Source organism: Hoplias malabaricus, chromosome 17, assembly GCF_029633855.1.
Source record: "Hoplias malabaricus isolate fHopMal1 chromosome 17, fHopMal1.hap1, whole genome shotgun sequence".
In the NCBI taxonomy this organism is placed as follows: domain Eukaryota; kingdom Metazoa; phylum Chordata; class Actinopteri; order Characiformes; family Erythrinidae; genus Hoplias; species Hoplias malabaricus.
The window spans coordinates 11,460,335-11,479,876 of NC_089816.1; the positions used below are offsets into that span (position 1 = coordinate 11,460,335).

General features: G+C 41.8%; 1 protein-coding gene across 2 annotated transcripts in view; it reads left to right on the forward strand.

Moving 5' to 3' along the window:
• slit3 (slit homolog 3 (Drosophila)) overlaps window positions 1–19,542 on the forward strand; it is a 182,397-nt gene that overhangs the window by 140,230 nt on the left and 22,625 nt on the right. For both annotated transcript variants that reach the window (XM_066648750.1, XM_066648751.1), the window contains exons 16-27: window positions 1,438–1,512; window positions 2,184–2,327; window positions 4,666–4,809; window positions 7,990–8,153; window positions 11,180–11,315; window positions 12,102–12,170; window positions 12,370–12,441; window positions 12,797–12,868; window positions 14,493–14,564; window positions 15,683–15,846; window positions 16,480–16,604; window positions 18,683–18,780. In XM_066648750.1, coding sequence (XP_066504847.1) covers window positions 1,438–1,512; window positions 2,184–2,327; window positions 4,666–4,809; window positions 7,990–8,153; window positions 11,180–11,315; window positions 12,102–12,170; window positions 12,370–12,441; window positions 12,797–12,868; window positions 14,493–14,564; window positions 15,683–15,846; window positions 16,480–16,604; window positions 18,683–18,780 — 1,335 coding nt within the window. The remainder of the gene's footprint in view (window positions 1–1,437; window positions 1,513–2,183; window positions 2,328–4,665; window positions 4,810–7,989; window positions 8,154–11,179; window positions 11,316–12,101; window positions 12,171–12,369; window positions 12,442–12,796; window positions 12,869–14,492; window positions 14,565–15,682; window positions 15,847–16,479; window positions 16,605–18,682; window positions 18,781–19,542) is intronic.

Below are 19,542 nucleotides of genomic sequence, written 5' to 3' on the forward strand. Positions count from 1 at the left end.
GTAGGCCAGTTCCCCAGACACTGTTCGCCCTTCTGCTCACGTGTAGAGGACACGTCACTCTCCGTCCGCAATCCCATCAGCTCCACTCATCCATCACTCTCTCTCTCTCTCTCTCTCTCTCTCTCTCTCTCTCTCACTCTCTATTCACACTGGGTTTTTATACTCTGTCAAAAACAATTGGTACATTTTCGGTTCTTTTACTTACAGAAAATACTGAGTGTTCTTTTTATTAATAGGGAAAATAGAGCCTAAGACTCAGCACTGTATAGAAATGGCACTATGTAACTTTTGGTAAGAACCGCCAAACCCGGTTTCTGGACACCAAATCTTACCTAGTGTTCCTTTAAACCACCTCAATGGCTTGCATATGAAGATATTTTCTTATGTTTGTGTGTCAGTCAAAAAGTTTCCGAATGATTTGGCCACTGCTGTACCCTCCTGCTTCATGTGGCAGCCTGCAGTCAAATAGTGCACTGTAATGTTTTTTTCACAGATCTAGTACATAATATCAGCATAAACCTGTGGAAATTGGGTTTGTACTTCTGACTTGCTAAAAAAGATGTGATAACATAAGTATCTGTTAAATTAAACAATGAGATTTGTGGTCTGTTTACAGCCTGTAATGGCAAGGACAAGACTGCACTTCTATCAGAGCTTAATAATTGTAATGTATCTTCTCATTAACATCTACTGAGAAATTATTAGCGCATTAATATAAAAATAACCATGTCTAAATGATACAGAAATGTTCTTGTTATTTATGGGAATATCTACAATTCACACATTACAGAATGTTGCATTTCTACATTTAGCATGGTAACAATACAGTACGTGTTAATGGGAAAGTTAGGAGTTAGATGTAAGCTCTTTCCTTCTGTATATATGCAGATCTCCCCCCTCATGCTTGCTGTCCTCAGCAGTCTCCACATCCATCCCTTCATCCAGCCTCCTACTGCACTGTGATTGTGCTTTAATAATATAAAAGCCACTTTCCATCGTCTTCTCTTTCCTCTCCCTCTGTGAAGAGTTTTTGTCTTCTTTTTGTTCTTGCCTTTATCTCTCGGCTGTGCTATATCACGCAGTCCCACTGTGAGATGCTCGTAGGGAATCTCAACATGATACAACTGTCAGCCAAATGACGGTGTCATGCACATGATATACACTCTCACACACACAGACACACACATGCACACAGAGGCCAGAATGCTAATCATGGAATGTATAGAGCTTCTCTTTGTGTCAGAGCCTGCTCCATTGAGGCTCTCTCTCTCTCTCTCTCTCTCTCTCTCTCTCTCTCTCTCTTTTTCTTTAGTGTGCCAGTTTATCTCCATCTCACCCTGTGTTATGAGTCATCTTCCCACTGGTGAACCATTAACCTCTCCCTCTCTCTCCCTCTCTCCCCCTCTCCCTCTCCTTCTCTCTCTCTCCCACCTCAAGGCGCCTGAACGACAATGAGATCTCAGCGCTGGATGCCACAGGGGTCTTTAAGAAGCTCCCAAACCTGCGGAAAATGTACGACCATGTTCATTCCTCCTATTTCCTTTTTAACTGTGGAGGGATGCAGGTTGCCGTTTGGGGGGGCGTCTGGCTGTGAGCTTTATGTCAACAACTTTATGCGCGATGAGCCGCATAGGCGATGGGTGCAGGGAAAGCAGTGGAATATTCTGCCGAAATGGGACGAAGGCGCAGTGGGATTTACTGTCTGGCCATATTTGCCGCCCACTCTGAAGATGAGGAAAGTGGTGGTCTCTCGCAAAAGAGGACCAGTGATTTATCAGGCATGAAATTGCTTACGATCTAGCACTGTCGGACTAGTTATAAATGGGCAACCTCTAAAAGTCCCCCCCCCCCCCCCTCCACCTCACATTTTACTGAGGCACAGATTACAATCAGCAAGTGAATCACCAGAACACAGAGGAGATAACACGGTGCCAGAAATCATAAAACCGTGTTTAGGGGCTGATTAAAACAGGTTCAAACTTGTGACTGTGGGTGAGGAACATATTAAACACATCTGGTAATAAGATAGTGATATACTCTTCAATTTTGCCATTTCACAAAATTATGCCATGGTTTAATGTGGCTTGGTGAACTTGGGAGCCGTCGGACGATGGGGCAAAAGCAGACAGTTGTCAGAAGTGAATTTGGAAGGATGATGAATTTTGCTTATTGTATTGTTCCAGAAACCTGAGCAACAACAAGCTGCGGGACATCCGGGAGGGGGTTTTTGATGGTGCTGGCGGCGTCCTGGAGCTGTTACTGACTGGAAACAAACTTCAGGCTGTCCACAGCCGCATGTTCAAAGGACTAACCGGCCTTAAGACCCTGTGAGTTTAACTTTTACCTAAACTCTAGAGACCTAGTCTGTGTCTCAAATGGCTCTATGTTCACTATTCCCTATAATTTTCAATATACAATTTAGGAGAGTAGTGAATAATTTCAGACGCTACCTCATGTGGGTTTTTAACAGCGCAGCGAATTATGGGTATCCACTAGCCACTAGTGTACTACTTTTTGCAGTGCATTGTGGGATTGTTAAGAGTGCCCTGAAAATGATCCATAATGTTTTCGGATGCTACTACAAAATGGTGGAACCCTAAAGTACTGCACTATATAATGAATAGGGCACAGTTTCAGACATAGCACTGGAGTCTCTAGTTTGTTAACCGTTTGAGTGACTATACGGAATGTCTGGGGTCCTAACAAAATACACAGTGACAGTAGCATGTTACATATTGTGTTGATTTATTTGTAAAAAACAGCATTTAAAATATTCATCCTCTTATTTGACCCAGTGAATAGCATGTTGAATTTATAAGGTATAGTTTCAGAAGAAATTTGAATAAGCAGGTGTCCACAAAAACCTTTGGGCATTGTTATAGAGGCCACCCTCTTGTTTGACCAAATAAATAGCCGTGCTTAATCTATGTTGCTTGTGCTGAGTGAGTTAGAGACTAAAAGTAACAGGTTTTCCTCACAGATTTATAGAGTACGAAGCAATTTTTGTTCAACATTTCCTTGTTAAAATGTCCCCTTCTCACTCCCCAGCGTGGTCACAGCTCCATTTAGCCTATGCAAAAATAGAGCAAAAAAAAAGAAAACATTTATTTGTTTACCTGACAGCGAAGGGCTTTGGTTTCAGTATAAAAACACACAAGGGGGTGTAAAACCACATTCGTGGTCACTGTTCCCCACACACACACACAATCACATATTGTGCACTTGGCTAATTGTTCACCCAGGCGTTTGGTGAAACACAAATTCTGGAAAATTCTTTCCATACAATGACTATGCCGTACGGTCAGCAAAGCAAACTTCGCCCATCAGATTCAACTGAGAAGTCGACCACATGAAGCAAAAGCAGTGCTGCTGTCATAATGAGAAGCCCTTTGCACCATCAAAGATGCTAACACAATGCGTATTCTGGAGTCTGGTCGTTAGAAAGGGCCTTGCTAAGCTCTGCTGTCTGGATAATTAGCCAAATTGGAGAGAGAGGAGTGCGTAGGAGCAAATGAATGGAATCATGGTCCAGCAGTATTGAATTTCGTGGCTTTTAAATCCCAGGAACATGGCACCCAAATTGAGTTTGCCTATGTCAGGTCCCTGCTTGTCAGGATCTAATGCCAAATTTGCTGCTTTCACGTATTCGTCCCAGCAGCTTCTGGTTTGCATTTAGCCAGTTTGTGCTGCTGGGCTCCTTTTAGAGTCCCTGATTACACTGGCCATTTTCCTTTTCACTGCTCTTCACACATGCCACACACACATGCTTTAAAATAATCTGAAGATATGGAGTCATGCATGTCACAGTCATACATCAAAAAATAACAACGCTTTACAAAGTCAGAACCATGTTATTGGCACTGATCAGAGATGAAACCACGCTGGTTATCACTTACTGCAACTGATAAGAATAATAACATCTTCTCAGCCTACATCCATACAGTTATTCTTCTTTAAACTTGAATGTGTTTAATTGATGCACATGCTTTGACTTTTTTAAAACAGATACAATATAATGGTGAATTCTGGTTTTAACTGTTGCTTTGCATTAATAACTCTTTCTGAATGCTGTTGTTGTGCTTATTTTATATGTAAGAATGTGCTCTAATAAGTCTGATATTGTAGTACCAGACTTGTTGGGTCCATGTGGTTAAGATGAGCATCTAAAAGAAGGCCACTTTCAGAAGGCCATAGAAAAGAAAAACACTTTATGACCCCACAGGAAGAAATATACAGCGAACAGCATGAGCTGATAGAGTTTGGAAGAGAGTTATTTCAGGCTACATTTTCCACTGGATTGAGTTCATTCTTTTTTCCCTCTAATATCCAGTCCAGCATTTTTGCTGATATTGGTGCTGTCTGTAGTTCAGGTGCAATCTTCTCGAGTTTTCTTACATAGGGAACTGATATCCTCCTTGGAATGTACAAAAACACATTAAAAAAACAACTATCTCTATATTCTCTCTGCTCTCAGTAACTCTCTCTCTCTCTCTCTCTCTCTCTCTCTCTCTCTCTCTCTCGCTCTCTCTCTCTCTCTCTCACACACACCACCCTCACTCTCTCTCATGACCTCAGCATGATTCCCACCATCCTCTGTATTCTGGTGAACACAAACTGTTATGTTTACTGTCTGAGTGTAAGGCTGTGATGCTGTGTGTTCTGCAGGATGTTGAGGAGTAACCAGATCAGCTGTGTGGACAACTCCACCTTCACTGGGCTCAGCTCCGTTCGTCTGCTTTCCCTCTATGATAACCGCATCTCTACCATTGCCCCAGGAGCCTTCACTACTCTACACTCCCTCTCTACCATGTGAGTGCTCACACACTTAAACACCCTTATGTTACAAGAAAAGAAAACATTTGTTTGCTGATGTTGTGTAAGAAGGTAAATATATGTCTTTTTTCCCCATTTTTAATATTTGCTCTATTTATAACAAACAGGTGCTTTTTTATAGTGTGAAAAATGTAAGAAGATTGACCGATGTTACTTATGATATAGTAATATCCATTACAATTAGCATTTTTTAGATATGAGGGTGTAAATGACAGCAGCAAAAGATTTAATTACATATATTTCATGGTTACAAAACAAATCTAAAATATTCCATGACTGCAGTAACCATGCAATATGTGTAATTAAATCTTTTGCTGGTGTGTGACAGATATTAAGCTCTAGAAGCTGAGGTTAATATTGTGTTGGTCAGTGTATCTCCAGAGGTTCTTGTCGGGAAGTCCTGGGATGCATTGTATAATACCTATAACAAGTGCTTCAAGGAAGGATAACCGGTGAACCTTGCAAGAAAATACCCAAGGCTTATTGACCCACCAGGGAAGCTTAGGCTAGTCCGTCTGGTCCGATCTCACAGTAGAGCACTCAACCTTGGATCCAGGTTCCTGGCTGGGATTTTAAAACGGCCAGCTGATATGACACTAATGCGGCAACCGCTAAAACACCTGACTAGCCAGGTACAGTATCATACTGGCTGGCCATTGTAAAATCCTGGCCTGGAACTTCTTCTATGTGATCAGCGTGCTCAGAAGCACCTTGGGTGCCAATGTGGACCACTTTAAGTAGGTACTACTCACTGTATACTGGGTATGCCATCATAGAGATGTGGTGGTCGGAAGAGTATCTGCTCTCTCAGCCCATAGCTTCAAATGTCCTACCTATGGCGTGGAGTGAGTTTGTGTCAGTCTTTGGTTAAAAGCTGCATCGTGTAGGGCACTAGCACACAGGGCCTCAAAGCCAGGGAATCTGGTCACACATGCAGCACCAATCACACACCGCTATTATAATCTCATAGAAACAGAGGCCGAGCATGTGGTGCAATCAAACTGTGCTATGCTTTCTTTTGCGTTATTGTTTGCAGATGCTTTTCCAAATTCAGAGCTTGTTTTCTTTGTCTCTCAGCGCTTTTTCTCAAAAGGCTGATGTCAGTATTTTGGTTTGGCCGCCTTCAAGCATGACGAATGGCATAAAAAGAACAAAAAGGGGAGCTGATTTCTTTGCTAGAAAACAGATCCAAATATTCCATGTTGGCCATGTCCAAAACATTTTAATCTTATAAAATGATAAAACGCTACCACGCTGACTTCTTTGAGATCGCACTCGGGTTATTTCTGAAATTGCGCCAACATAACATTACTAGTTTTACCACATGAAGCAAATTAGGAGCAATTTCTGAATGACGTTCAGAATTGCAAACATGAGTTTTATGAGTTTTATAGCTTTTTGAACTGAAGGCGGCATAACGATGCGATGTAACACATTGGAAGGCGCCGCGGGCCTGTGGGACAGAGATAATGCAGAGTAATCAGGAGAAAAATACCAAACACACGCAGGCAGCAAAATGCACTGAATTATTCAGACTGCCTTCAGGTAACATTTCTTAAATGTGGAGTTGATCTGAATTATGTTGTCTGGCTGCATTTTGTCTGCGCTTTTTTAGTGTGTGTGTGTGTGTGTGTGTTGGTAGGCATTTGTTGTATAATGTAAAACAAGTGTTTTAAAGATGCAAACAAAGATGGTCTTTGCTCTTTGACTTATTGTGAATGGTGTGTGTGTGTGTGTGTGTGTGTGTGCGTGGGGGGGGGGTGTTTGAGCACACCTGTGGCCTACGGAAATTTTATTATTATTTTTTTAAATATTCCTCTCTCTTGCTTGAACCCTTGTCTCATTACTGCTTCTCTCTCTCTCTCTCTCTCTCTCTCTCTCTTTCCCTCTGTGTATTTTTAGCTGCTTAAAGTTGGAGTTGGTCTGTCTATGTCAGCCTCAGGTTAATTAGAGAGCTGGCACAAGAGAGAAAGTGAGAGCACAGTCCAGCTGTTCTTTCACTAGTGCAGAAAGTGCTTTGGCCGGTCTTTCCCTCCATCCTCAGGCCACTCCTGCGTATGAACTTGAATGTTAGCAGTGCAAACATTAGCAGAAACAAAACTGGACCAGAGGGAGTGCACACAGAGGTCGCAGGTCATTCCTCTTTTCAGATTGGTGATTAGCACACAGCTTTTTTTTTAAGCAACTCAGTATTAGTGTTAGCTCATAATTAGAATTTTTCAGGGTGTCCCAAGGCTATTGTTTGTTTTCTCTATACTTTCTCCAGCTGCCTTTGGCTCTGGAGAATGACAGGATGCTCTCTCTCTCTCTCTCTCTCTCTCTCTCTCTCTCTCTCTTTATCTCTTTATCTCTTTCTCTCTCTCTCCCTCTCTCTCTCTCTCGCTCTCTCTCTCACTCACTCCCTTCACACTTTCTCTAAAGATAATGAACCCATTTTAAGCTTTGTTGTTTATGGAACGCCTTTTGAATAATTAAAGGCAAACACATGGTGGGTATTACCATGTGCCACTGCCTGTGAGCTCCAGGACGTCTGTTGGCAGTACATGGGAAGGTCAGCTGGCTTAATTAATGTCTGCTGTGGGCTATAGCAGAGGAGTAGTGTCTCTCGTACACTGGGTTTTGCTCCTCCTGACTGAAGTGGCCGTGCTGGGCTCTGTGACAGTATTGGTGAGCCACGCCCCAGCTTCTGGCCCCCCTCAGCAGCTTCACTCACATCACAGCCCTGCTGACTCATGGCCAGCAACGCCTTCGGCTCAAGGCTGAACTTATGATTTAGGTCCCTGCTCCACTAGGTGAACTTTCCCAGCTCTGTGAGGATACATGAAAAATGGGTCAATAATGTGGTTGTGAAGGCTCCAGTCTTGTGGTCCATTTAGCAGACGGGGAGGTGGATTTTAGAGCCTGCCCCAGCCCAAATGTGATAAAAATGTGTCTGTCTAGTGTTCCTGCCTTCACCGTCTGCTCAGTTAGGTCCAAACTATGTACAGGACAAAGTCATTAGGCATCTTGAGTCAAGAAAATAAAATGCAAAAATAGAGAATATTACATAACATTATAGATAGCATTAAATATTCATTTTGGAGCCATGGCATTTGCTTATGATTGTTTCCTGTATCACCTCAGCACTGATTCTAATGTCTGGTTGTGTTTTTGCAGTAACCTTCTTTCCAATCCTTACGTGTGTGACTGTCACTTGGCGTGGCTGGGTCAGTGGCTGAAGAAGACGCGAGTGGTCAGTGGAAATCCTCGATGTCAGAAGCCAGCCTTTCTGAAGGAGATTCCCATACAGGACGTGGCTACACCAGACTTTACCTGTGATGGTATACAGAATTTTCTCTCTGTTCTTTACGCATTTTGAATGTGTTTATCATGTTTCTGGATCATCCTCACTGCATATTACTGAATGGTTAAATAATATTCATGTTTCATTATGAACAGACCAGTGGACGTGATCCAGATGTTTGGAATGAGCTCATTTTACATTAACATCCACTGAACAATGTTTTTCCTTCTGATGAAGTTACCATTTTGGAGATGGAAGAACAGTGACCTTATGATAGTCATTAAGGAATCAAGGCCAAATAAACTCATAAATAAACAAGGAGTTAATTCAGCTTACATGAAATCTCTGGTTTAAGTCACCTGCCCTGTGCTTTAAAAAGTTTGGGCACATTTGTGTTTTTAAGCTGTTTATAGTACAAATGAGCATGTTTTCCTTGGCAGTTTGCAGTAACCTAACATATCACACACTAAGCATATTTTTTCATGTGGTAGATAAACAGGAAAACAAGCTACAAATTTTAAAAGTTGAATGATTAGTTCTGGATCACAAACGACTCTCTAATGGATTCAGAGCCATTTGCTACAAACAAAGGAATGTTTACAAATATCATCCACAACATTACTATTACCTCTTTATTGCTACACTCATTTTTATCAGGTTTGATTTGCAGTTCTGCATTTAGTCCATGGAGTGTAGTCCATCTGTTACACTGCATACTTTGCAAGTCTATTTTCAGCCTGTTTTTTATTGCATTTCAGGACCCTCAGAAACCCTCCACATTGCAGATATAATTAGAGTGCTTGCTCATTCTCAACAGTCCAGTGACAATGACACTTTTTGCTGGTCCAGCTGCTGGATGTAAAGTCAAAGACCCTGGTCTAGTCCTTTATCAGTAGTCACAGGACGCTGTTGACTGGATATTCTTGGTTGGACACTTCTAGATCCTGCAATGGCAGTGAAGGGTGTAAAAACCCCAGTAGCATTTCAGTTAGTGTCACCCACCTGTACTGCTAACAAAACATGCAGAGCAACAGATGGACTAGGACTACTAGCTCTGCAGTGTGCCCCTCTGTGGTAGGGTGAGCTGATAAATCGGATTATAGAAGCAAAGAGGTCGTTTTAATGTTGTGGCTGATTGGCGATTGTGGGCCACACTGTTCACACCCATCTAACTGCTGCTTACACTCAGCCTCCAGTACAGAGAGAGCATCATAAGACCAAATCAAATCACAAGGTGTCTGCATTCTCACATTTCAGACAACATTTGGAGGGAAACAGCAGCTATTTCACTGCAGTCACCAAGTGGAGGGGTTAGCCGTTCCCGTGGCGCTGCCGTAAATTTAAACAGAGAAGAGGAAATGTGGTTTGGCTTCTGTCGGGCTGAAGTCTCGGCTGGAGCAGGGACTTGCCATCAAAGCCCGAGTGTTTTGGGGAGAGCGGCTCTTTCCCTGCTTAAGAGCTTCTGGGAATAGGCTGAGGAAAGCCTCCTTAGACACAGAGAGCAGCACACTTTAAAATAAAGAGGCTCAAAATGAGGCATCTCAGCACTGGAAGAGAGCCATTAGTTAGCAGTACACATCTGCTCAGGAGCAGCTTTGTGTTTTCCTGCTCTCACTCACATGCGCTGTGATGCCCACAATGTGCTCTTCTTCACAGCTGGCCACACAGGGAAGGGGCATTCGAAAAGGGTAGCTGAATTTTTTTTTTACCCTTGCTCCTATTGCTCCCAAGACTTATTCAGCCCCACATCAGACTAATTTTGGGACTCCTAAATTACACTCAGTGGTAACAAAATAAAGCTACATTGATTTGAGGGAAGACATTTTCAGCAGCTTGGAGAAGCCTAATCAACAGAGTAAAATGACTTTCTTGTTTCAAATCTCTCTCTCTCTCTCTCTCTTTGTCTCTCTCCCTCCTTTTTTCTCAGGTTCTATATTTCTATTCTCATTTTCGTTTTCATCCTTTACGTTCATCTTTTATTCTTCCTTCCTTCATCCATCGCTACCACTATTTCTCTCTGCAGCACCATTTTATTCTTTTTTTGTCTTTTGTTCTCTAACCCTAACCCATTTTCCTTCTGTATTTCATTCTATGTAGATCTCCTTTTCAAATCTCTCTTCCTCTCTCGTCCTCTCTCACTCTTTTTCCTTTTCTCCTCTCTCTTTTTCCCTTTAATTCTCTCTCTGTTATTGTTGGCACGTAGCTCAGCCTCCATTACCTCTCATTAATGTCTAATTTTCTCTTTCGTTTTAATCTAGAATGTAATTCGGGCTCCTTTGCAGATAGGATCTGGAGGGTGTGGAAGGAAAGCACTGTAGGGGAAGGGTGTGGGAGGGGGGGTGTCAGTTGGCCTCTTGAGGAAAACCAAAGCCTGTGCCAGCCAAGAACAATATTTAGTGGACAATCATTAACTCCTGTGTGCTGTTTTACTTATTAGGAGCAAGTGTTTTGGGTAATGATGGTCATATCCCTGCAGCAGCTGGCTGCTGGGCTATTTTGGGACAGCCTCTGCTCAAATCAGTTGCCACACACACACACACACACACTGGTGCACCTGTGGTTTTCATTCTGTTCTTTTTTCTTTCCTTTACTTCCGTCCTTTGCTCTCTTTTTTAAAATATTTATGAATGTCTATATTAAACCTGCGTTAGTGACTTGCCCTCCCTTCTATTTTGTGTGGAAGGTATCTCAGTAAAGAAGCATTAAAAATATATCTCTCTCACTCCTCCTCTCATTCTTTTTTTTTTTTTTTTTGCAAAAAAACAACATGAAGAGCTAAAAATGAAATAAAATAATTAATTTACAATTTTATTAGGTGTTAACAGTGTTAGATTATAATGTCATATTTAGTCATATATGAGTGTATGAGTGAAGATGTGAGTGTGTGCTGCCCTGCAATGGACCGGCACCCCCTCCAGGGTGTGGTCCCCCCTTGCACCCAATGATCCAGACCCACTGCAGCCCCTTAACTGGATAAGTGGTTACAGACAATGAATGAATGAATGAATTTTGCCATATTTATGTAGCCTCAAATTGTTTCTCCCTTCTTCACCCTCTGTTTAGGTATAGAAGAAAATGCCTGTTTGCCATCAATCCCTCGCTGTCCAGACCCGTGCACATGCTCAGATACAGTGGTGCGCTGCAGCAACCGTGGACTGCGCTCTCTGCCCAAGGGCATCCCCAAGGACACCACTGAACTGTGTGTATCTCTCTCTATCTCTCTCTCTCCTGTCTCTCCCACATCCTCCTCTCACTCAGACTTTCCCTCCCCCTGCCTCTCTTTCTCTCTCCCTCACTCTGTATCACTCTTTCTCTTCCCCTCCTCTCTCCCTCCCTCATACTCCATCTCTGCCTCCTGTTGCACATGTCATTCTTTCATCTCGGTTGCAGTATTTTCCACCACATTTTTGACACATTTTCACCAGCAGTGATTCCAAGTATTAGTTTGCCACGAGCTATACATTTTTCTTCAGTCATCCAAGGCACTACCACTATGTCACATCAAAACCGGACTGTTCATTTCTGGCTGATCAGAGTCGGAGTCATTCTGAACTCTCAGAAAAACAAATCACAGAGCCAGAGATAATCAGCTGCTTTATCCATTAGGGTCTTGTTGGATATTAATAAATCATAAGTTATTGTCATTATGCTATACTTTCAACTGATATTGCGTAACTGTGTCAGTGCACTTATATAGCAGTGTAATAAAGTACACAGTTACATAAACATATTTGTAGGTGAATATCATCAGTGTCAACAGGTTTAATTCCATGTTTTGTACTTCATTTTCATGTAAAAAAAATTTAAATGACAAAACAATTGTTCATTGTAAAATATGTTCTTTACATAATGCTTTTGTAGGCCATGTTTTTTTGTTATATTTCATAATGTTATTTATTTTACAGCAGGTTACTTTATGTATGAGAGGCTGTATTATAGTACATCACATCAGTTTACTTGACATCACATTCTCGGTGTATTTCAGATATCTGGAAGGCAATATGCTCACGTCAGTGCCCAAGGAGCTCTCCAGCCTGAAACACCTCTCACTGATGTACGTATTTCCATCCTTTTTACTGGTCAGCAAAATCACCTTAATGTCCTTCTTCTACAAAAAACATTTATTACATGATTGTGTCTAAATGCTAATTGCTTAAGTATTATTTGTCACTTTACACATGAAACCATGTTAAAGTCCAGTATTTAATGCCTGTTTTCTTTGTTTGTGTGTGTGTGTTTGTGATGCCCCACAGAGACCTGAGTAATAACAGTATCAGCACTCTGCCTCCACTCATCTTCAACAACATGACTCAGCTCTCCACACTGTGAGTCTGCTACATACACAGCCATCTGCTACACATTGCTGAAAACAACCACAACAGTGTGGCTTCACCTTGTGTATGAACTGTGTCTGATTGTGTTAGAGCAGTATTTACATTGTCATTGAAAAAGTATGGGCTTCTACCACTGACATGAACCAATCTGGAGTAGAATGAAATCTGACGTGATACTGGTTCACAACCCTGTAGATTTCAAATGTAAATAAGTAAATAAATAAATAAGTCTGTCTCTGTCTCTCTCTCTCGCTCTCTCTCTCTCTCTCTCTCTCTCTCTCTCTCTCTCTCTCTCTCTCTAACACTCTCTCTCTATCTATCTATCTATCTATCTATCTATCTGCAGAATTCTGAGTTATAATCAGATCCGCTGTGTGCCGGTGCATGCGTTTGATGGACTGCGTTCTCTCCGCTTGCTGTAAGTACACTTCCTGCAGACACACACCCACACACACACACACACACACACACCAACCCACAGCTAACATTAACATCTCCTGTTTAGTAGTTTGCTGTGAAACAAAGCAGGCTTTTAAAGGAAAATCTGTTTCTGGCCTCAGCAGGTTCTCCTATTTGTTGTTGGAAAAAGAGAGCCAGTGTAAATACCTTCCTTCTTCATTCCCACCACTCACGCAAAAAAAAACACTCCCTGCAGGTCATCAGCAGCTTTTACACGGTCTGTATTGGTCAGCCACACATTACTCAGATTCCACAATGACCCTTGGGTGTAGATGTTGTCAGAATCAGGGGTCTAATGGGCTGGAGCACACCAGAGCAAAGTTGTAGTAATTTTGTTTCATGTGAGCACCACACTGACAGGCAGCTGCTAAACAGCTACACTCCCCCAGTTGACCCCTGTCCTCTCATGCCCCCTGATCGTTAGTGGTGTGATGCTGTATATTTATCTGATTTTGTGATGTAGCACAAGCTCCTCCGGCTCATTCTGCCATTTCCAGAACCATGAGTTTTCCTCTGTAACAATACATACACAGGCTTTCCTGTTCTGTCACACAGGGAGCTACTTTAGTTTGCACAGACAGATAAAACTAAAGCAAATATTTTTGTGAAGTCTTCTGAATGTTTCATATGAATGTGTTTTTAATAAATGCAATGGTCAGTTTACAGTGCGCATGAGTTTTTTATTTCATGGTTTTTCTTATTGTTCGTTTTTTATATTTAATATTCTAATATTTTTCAATTAAATTTGTAAAACTCGTGCTGTTAAAATCTTTCCTCTTTCAATTTTTTTCTTCCTTTCTAACTTGCTTTTTGCTATTTGTTATTTATTTCTATTTCATTTCATTCTGTTTTATTTTCTTCCTTGCAAGCACAGTATGTCCTTCAAGGTTTGCAAATCTATTTATGTTTTCTGTTTCATCAACTGGCTGTTGTTGAATGCACTTAGAAGACAGACTGGGCTGTACGTCCTACAAACCCTGACAAAATTCAATGAAATTAGAACAGTTTGAATAAAAAAAAATTAAAATACGTTGGGAAACATGCCTCTTTCCCAGCTTTTTTTGTTTTGTTTTGTTTTGTTTTTTAATTGTGTTTTTGGACCCTGTTCCAGGCCTCAAACTATACATTAGTTGGTATTTACAAAATAGAGTCTAGTTGTCTGCCAAAACACTGGAAATCTTTTCTTTGTATTTTTGTCAGTTGCATAACATTTCAAGAAAATTAACAAATGACAGATTCTTGTTTTATTGCATTTTACACATTACCCAACATTACAGAAAAGCATTGTGTATAATGAAGTTTGACATAAAAATTCAATCTCATTCAATCAAAATGCAGTCATTATAATCATACCCATGATTTCAGTACTGAAAGCTATATATAGCACACAACGTGATTTTTTTCCCCAGTTAAGAAAGTAGACCCTAAATCCCTGTTTAACTTGTGCCCAGGACCTGAGGAAGAAGGCTAACTCATGCTACAGCTTTCTCTCTTCTGTTCTCTTTGTAATGGACCAAACAATGAGACCATCTCAGAGCATAGCATGCACTTGTTTTCAATTTCCCTCTTTTCTTCTCTTCCAGGACCCTCCACGGAAACGACCTTTCAACTATTCCAGAGGGAGCCTTCAACCACTTGACGTCTCTGTCTCATCTGTAAGTGTGTGAACCCCATCATTAATGATAGGCTCCCAGCATAAGACTCACAGACTCGCTTTTTATGATCTGTAGAGGTTTGACTTCATTTCCAGGTGCAACATGGGACTAGGGAGAGAAAAAGAAAGAGACGGAGAGAGAGAGAGAGAGAGAGAGAGAGAGAGAGAGAGAGAGAGAGAGAGAGAGAGAGCAGTTTCCTAAAGAGCCGCCCTGAGCTTAGAGCTCTGAGACAGGGCCCCACAGGAAATCTTTGTAAATTTTATTACAGCTAAAAAGCATCCATCAATGAGGGCTTATGACTGTTTTGGTTTTTTTCTTTCTCTCTCTCTCTCTCTTTCGCTCTCTCTGTCTTGCGCGTAGTTCCTGCTGCCGGTTTTAAGTGGAGTTACTGTAGAGCTGCTGTGAAAGGAACTGTCAAAGAAAGGTTGCTCTGTAGGGATAAGGGCCCTCTGTTTGATTAGGGAGAGAATGGAAGGAAGTGCAATTGCTTTCAGTGCAGCAGATGAAGAGGTTGCCTTTGTGTTGTTGAGTAGGATGTACAAGTGTGTGTGTGTGTGTGTGTGTGTGTGTGTGTGTGAGTGATTAGAGTTTGTATGTGTTTTTATGATTGCGTCCTCTGTTCCAGTGTCCCTCTTATTGTTTGTGAGAGTGTGTGTGAGTGTGAGTTGGTGTCTGTGTAAATCTGTATGTTTATATGAAAATAAATTACTTTACAAGATAAAATGAGTGTGAGGTTCAATTTGAAACTTGTGGAGAAAAAGAAACTTTCTCTTTGTTTTCTGAGGTTAATCCTGGGTTAAAACTAAGTTTGGTTCGAAGATTATTGTTTTTCATGTGTGTACTCACATTGTGCCCTCAGAATAAAATTGTAGAATATCTTTAACTGAATAGTTATAAAACAAAATTTTATTCTAAATCTTATCTTATATCTATTCATCATAATGATCAATTATGAAAAAATGCACATGCACATCATGGGACTTAGAAAAGTGAAAAACAACAAAAATATGCATAGTTTGTCCCAACAGAAATGATATAAAATGCATATGTGTTGTATAATTATTACATATATGTACTGTCTTTCTCTCTGTCTCTGTGTGTGTGTGTGTCTTTGACAGGGCTCTGGGTGCTAACCCACTGTATTGTGACTGTGAGCTCCGCTGGCTCTCTCAGTGGGTGAAGGCAGGTTATAAGGAGCCTGGCATTGCCCGCTGTACTGGACCACCAGACATGGCTGACCGCCTGTTGTTGACCACCCCCCTCACCCTCTTCCAGTGCAAAGGTGTGCCTCTCTATGTCCTCCTCTGTGTCATCATATTAAACATTATTATAAGAAATAAATAGGGTAAATCTAGAGAAAAGAAACTAGAAAAGAGTTGCCAGTGTATTATAAGAGAACACTGGACTTTCTTTACTATGTGTTCCAGCAACATAAAAATAATTAATTTACTGTGGAATCATTTTCTCTGCAGGGATATTTGTTGTTTGTGCTGTTGTGAATAGAACAGAGTCTCTCTCTTTCTCTCTCTCTCTCTCTCTCTCTCTCTCTCTCTCTCTCTCTCTCTCTCTCTCTCTCTCTCTCTCTGAGAGCACCCATGTGCTCCAAGGTTTGAACCTCAAAACCACTAAAAGCCAATTAGCAGGTCTGGGGGATTGATTTGAGCTTAGGGAAGAGATTAAGGGGATTTTTATTTATTTGGATGGAGCAGGACCTAAAATAGAGCTAGACTTAAAAGTGGCCTCTTTCACCCACTCCCACTGTGGCCATTTGACCCTTTTCCCTCTTTCTTGGAAGTTCTTTATAAATGGACATCTCATAATTAAAGGATCAAAAATTGAAATCATCCCATTTCACCGTACATTTAAGGATTACTGTGATTATATCCTCACTGTTCATCTCTCTGTTTTCTCACAGGTCCTGTTGATTTGAATCTGATGTCCAAGTGCGCTCCCTGTCTGTCTGGCCCATGTCACAACAACGGCACATGTGTTAGTGATGTCACAGGATCCTACCACTGTACCTGTCCCTTCGGCTACAAGGTGAAAGATCATACCCTCTTCCCATTGTACAGAGATGCCTTGGCTGTTTTCATGCTTCTGAGCTGTACTATGCCTACTGTACTGCCCTCTGAGTTATGCATATCATTATGAGAGTGCAAGAGGATTAACTCATCAGTCTTCCTCAGCTTACTCAATATATTGGAAGCTCCTCTACTCATGCATACACAATGCACTCCTAGTGATCAATGGAGAAAGGCTAAGAGTCTGAGGCTAGCAGTGCACATTTAGAGTACTAATCAGGATGTTTTTCTTGCTAAATTAAAGCTGTCAACCAGCTCTACTTATCACTGATGCTGCAATAAATTGGAATGAAATGCATTGCACTTTAGTGTAATGTAGTGTTATATTAGAGTTAATGTATTGAGATTCTTGGGGCCATTCCTATTGGTCCAGTGTTCAAATGTAAAGGGCAGCTAGCATAGTGTTTTCCAGAGTTTTCTAACATGATTTAGATTAAAAGGTTAATGATACACAGAATAAAATTTAAAAGATTCAAATATTGTCTGGCGAAAAATCTAATTTGCTTTATCTATTTATTTATTTGGGCGGCACGGTGGTGCAGCAGGTAGTGTCACACAGCTCCAGGGACCTGTAGGTTGTGGGTTCGATTCCCACTCCGGGTGACTGTCTGTGAGGAGTTGGTGTGTTCTCCCCGTGTCCGCATGGGTTTCCTCCCACAGTCCAAAAACACACGTTGGTAGGTGGATTGGTGACTCAAAAGTGTCCGTAGGCATGTGTGTGTGTGTCTGTGTTGCCCTGTGAAGGACTGGCGCCCCCTCCAGGGTGTATTCCTGCCTTGCGCCCAATGATTCCAGGTAGGCTCTGGACCCACCGCGACCCTGAACTGGATAAGCGCTTACAGATAATGAATGAAAGAATATTTAATTTGCTTATCTGAACTAAGAAATAGTATATCACTGCAACCCACACAAGACTCACCCATATCGTTTTCATAATACATCCCCAAAACGTCTCTCCGCCAACTCAAACAACTCCCAGGTGTTCATTATGATCATGCAGACTTATCACTGTGGTGTTGACATTAATATAAACTGTAAAAATATTCAAAATTGTAACCCAAAACTGAACTCTGAGGACAGTTGGTTTAGAGAGTGGTGCTGCGCGGAGCTGAGACTCCCTCACAGGTCGGTCAATATACGCATTACTTTAAGGTTCCAGCTAGGCTATTTAATATCACAAGACCTACTACAATGTTTTGTTATGTCTGTATCATGCAGCCCAAGTGTGTGTGTGTGTGTGTGAGTATGTGCAGCATGTAATCATTAGGCTTTTGTTTGTTTATGGGCTTCCTGTCAGTGTTCTTCTGCAGTGGAACAGATAAGAGCTTAACCTTATGCCCTCTACAACACAAAACCAATGGCCCCACTTTTAATTAAAATCTCTGCACCCAAGGTCAACCCAGGTGTGTGTGTGTGTGTTTGTATGTGTTGCACACATGTGTGGGTGCCTCAGAGTCCCTTCTATTACGTTTCAACAGAATTCACTTGGTTAGCTCTTTTCGCTTCCTTCCTCTGGGTCAAGATTAATTAAAAGGTGTGAAGGGAATAAAAGGCTAATGCGAGAAAGAGAGAGCGAGAGGAAGAAAACAGAAGAGTGCAATAAGTGTAAGTTGAGGAAAGGAAATAAGTGTTACAATGGGGTTTTGTTTGAAATTGAAATGGGCAGATAGAAAGCAAGAGTGTTGAACAGGTCTGGATCCATTACTCAACCTGCATTACCACAATTCTGCTCTGATCTACACCAGGATGTGGAACAAAGAAACACAACCCAGGCGTTTTACCTGACAGAGCTGCACTTTCCCACAATTTCTTCAGAAATGTACATGATAAAACACACTTAGAATATTCAGTGTTAATCTCGAAAGTGGTGTAGGATGTTTGGAACCATGCTTCTATCAGTGGATGTGTTTTCAACCACTGGGCTGTAGATCTGTGGAGTATTTCAGGTGCTTTGGGTTATGACTCGGTGTATCCTGGATTAGAAATCATTTTTTTTACACTTTCAAATCAACACAGATTCTCTCCATCTTCTTCCAGGGCCGGAACTGTGAGATAGCCACCAATGCCTGCCTTAGCCAGCCCTGCAGCAACGGAGGCACATGCCACCTAACGGCCGGCCAGGAAGGCCACTTCAGGTACGTTCTAGCGTTATGTCACTGGTCAGAATCCTTCTCCATACCAGGAATCTGTAAAATACATCCTCTGATTCTGGCATTTACTAAATGCATCAGGTATTGATTATATTTGCCCAGAACACTTTAAAAAATAGGAGTCAGACAGATTTGTTTCATATCCCTGTAAATTTCCTGCCTTCAGATGCTCTCTGGCTCCTAAATCACCTTGTAACATTTAAACACATGCGGCTTTGCCCTTTACATTCGATTACTGAAGGGCTGCGGCCTCCAGCAGGCCAGACAAACAACAAATAAGCCTGCATCAGGTTCCACTTGACATTACAAAAAAGCAATGAAACGGCCCTGGAGATCAAATTGGCTGGAGCAGGGTCAGGGTCTGTGGTGTAGGGTGGTGTCAGTAGTGGGGGAGGTAAGTATGATATATGGTCTCTGAGGTAGCCACTGCCCTTTGAGACAGAGACGTCTCCGAGAGCCGTCGGCAGGGGCAGGGTGGGCGCGGGCACTGGCGGGCGCCAGTGGGTGTGGACGCTGGTTAACGGGTGAGATAAGTGTTGCTGGTCTTTCCCAGCCTGTCGCCATGGAGATCAAGCTTTATCGAACAGGCAGTTGCCTTTGAAGCCTCGGCCACTGATGGTGCCAAGCCACAATACAGAGAGCAGCTAGAGCAGTTTAGCTGGAGGATATTCTACTGTTAGACAGTGGCTAACTGTGGAGTGTCCAGTTGGGATGGCCCTGAACCTCCCTCAAGTTGGACGGACTTAA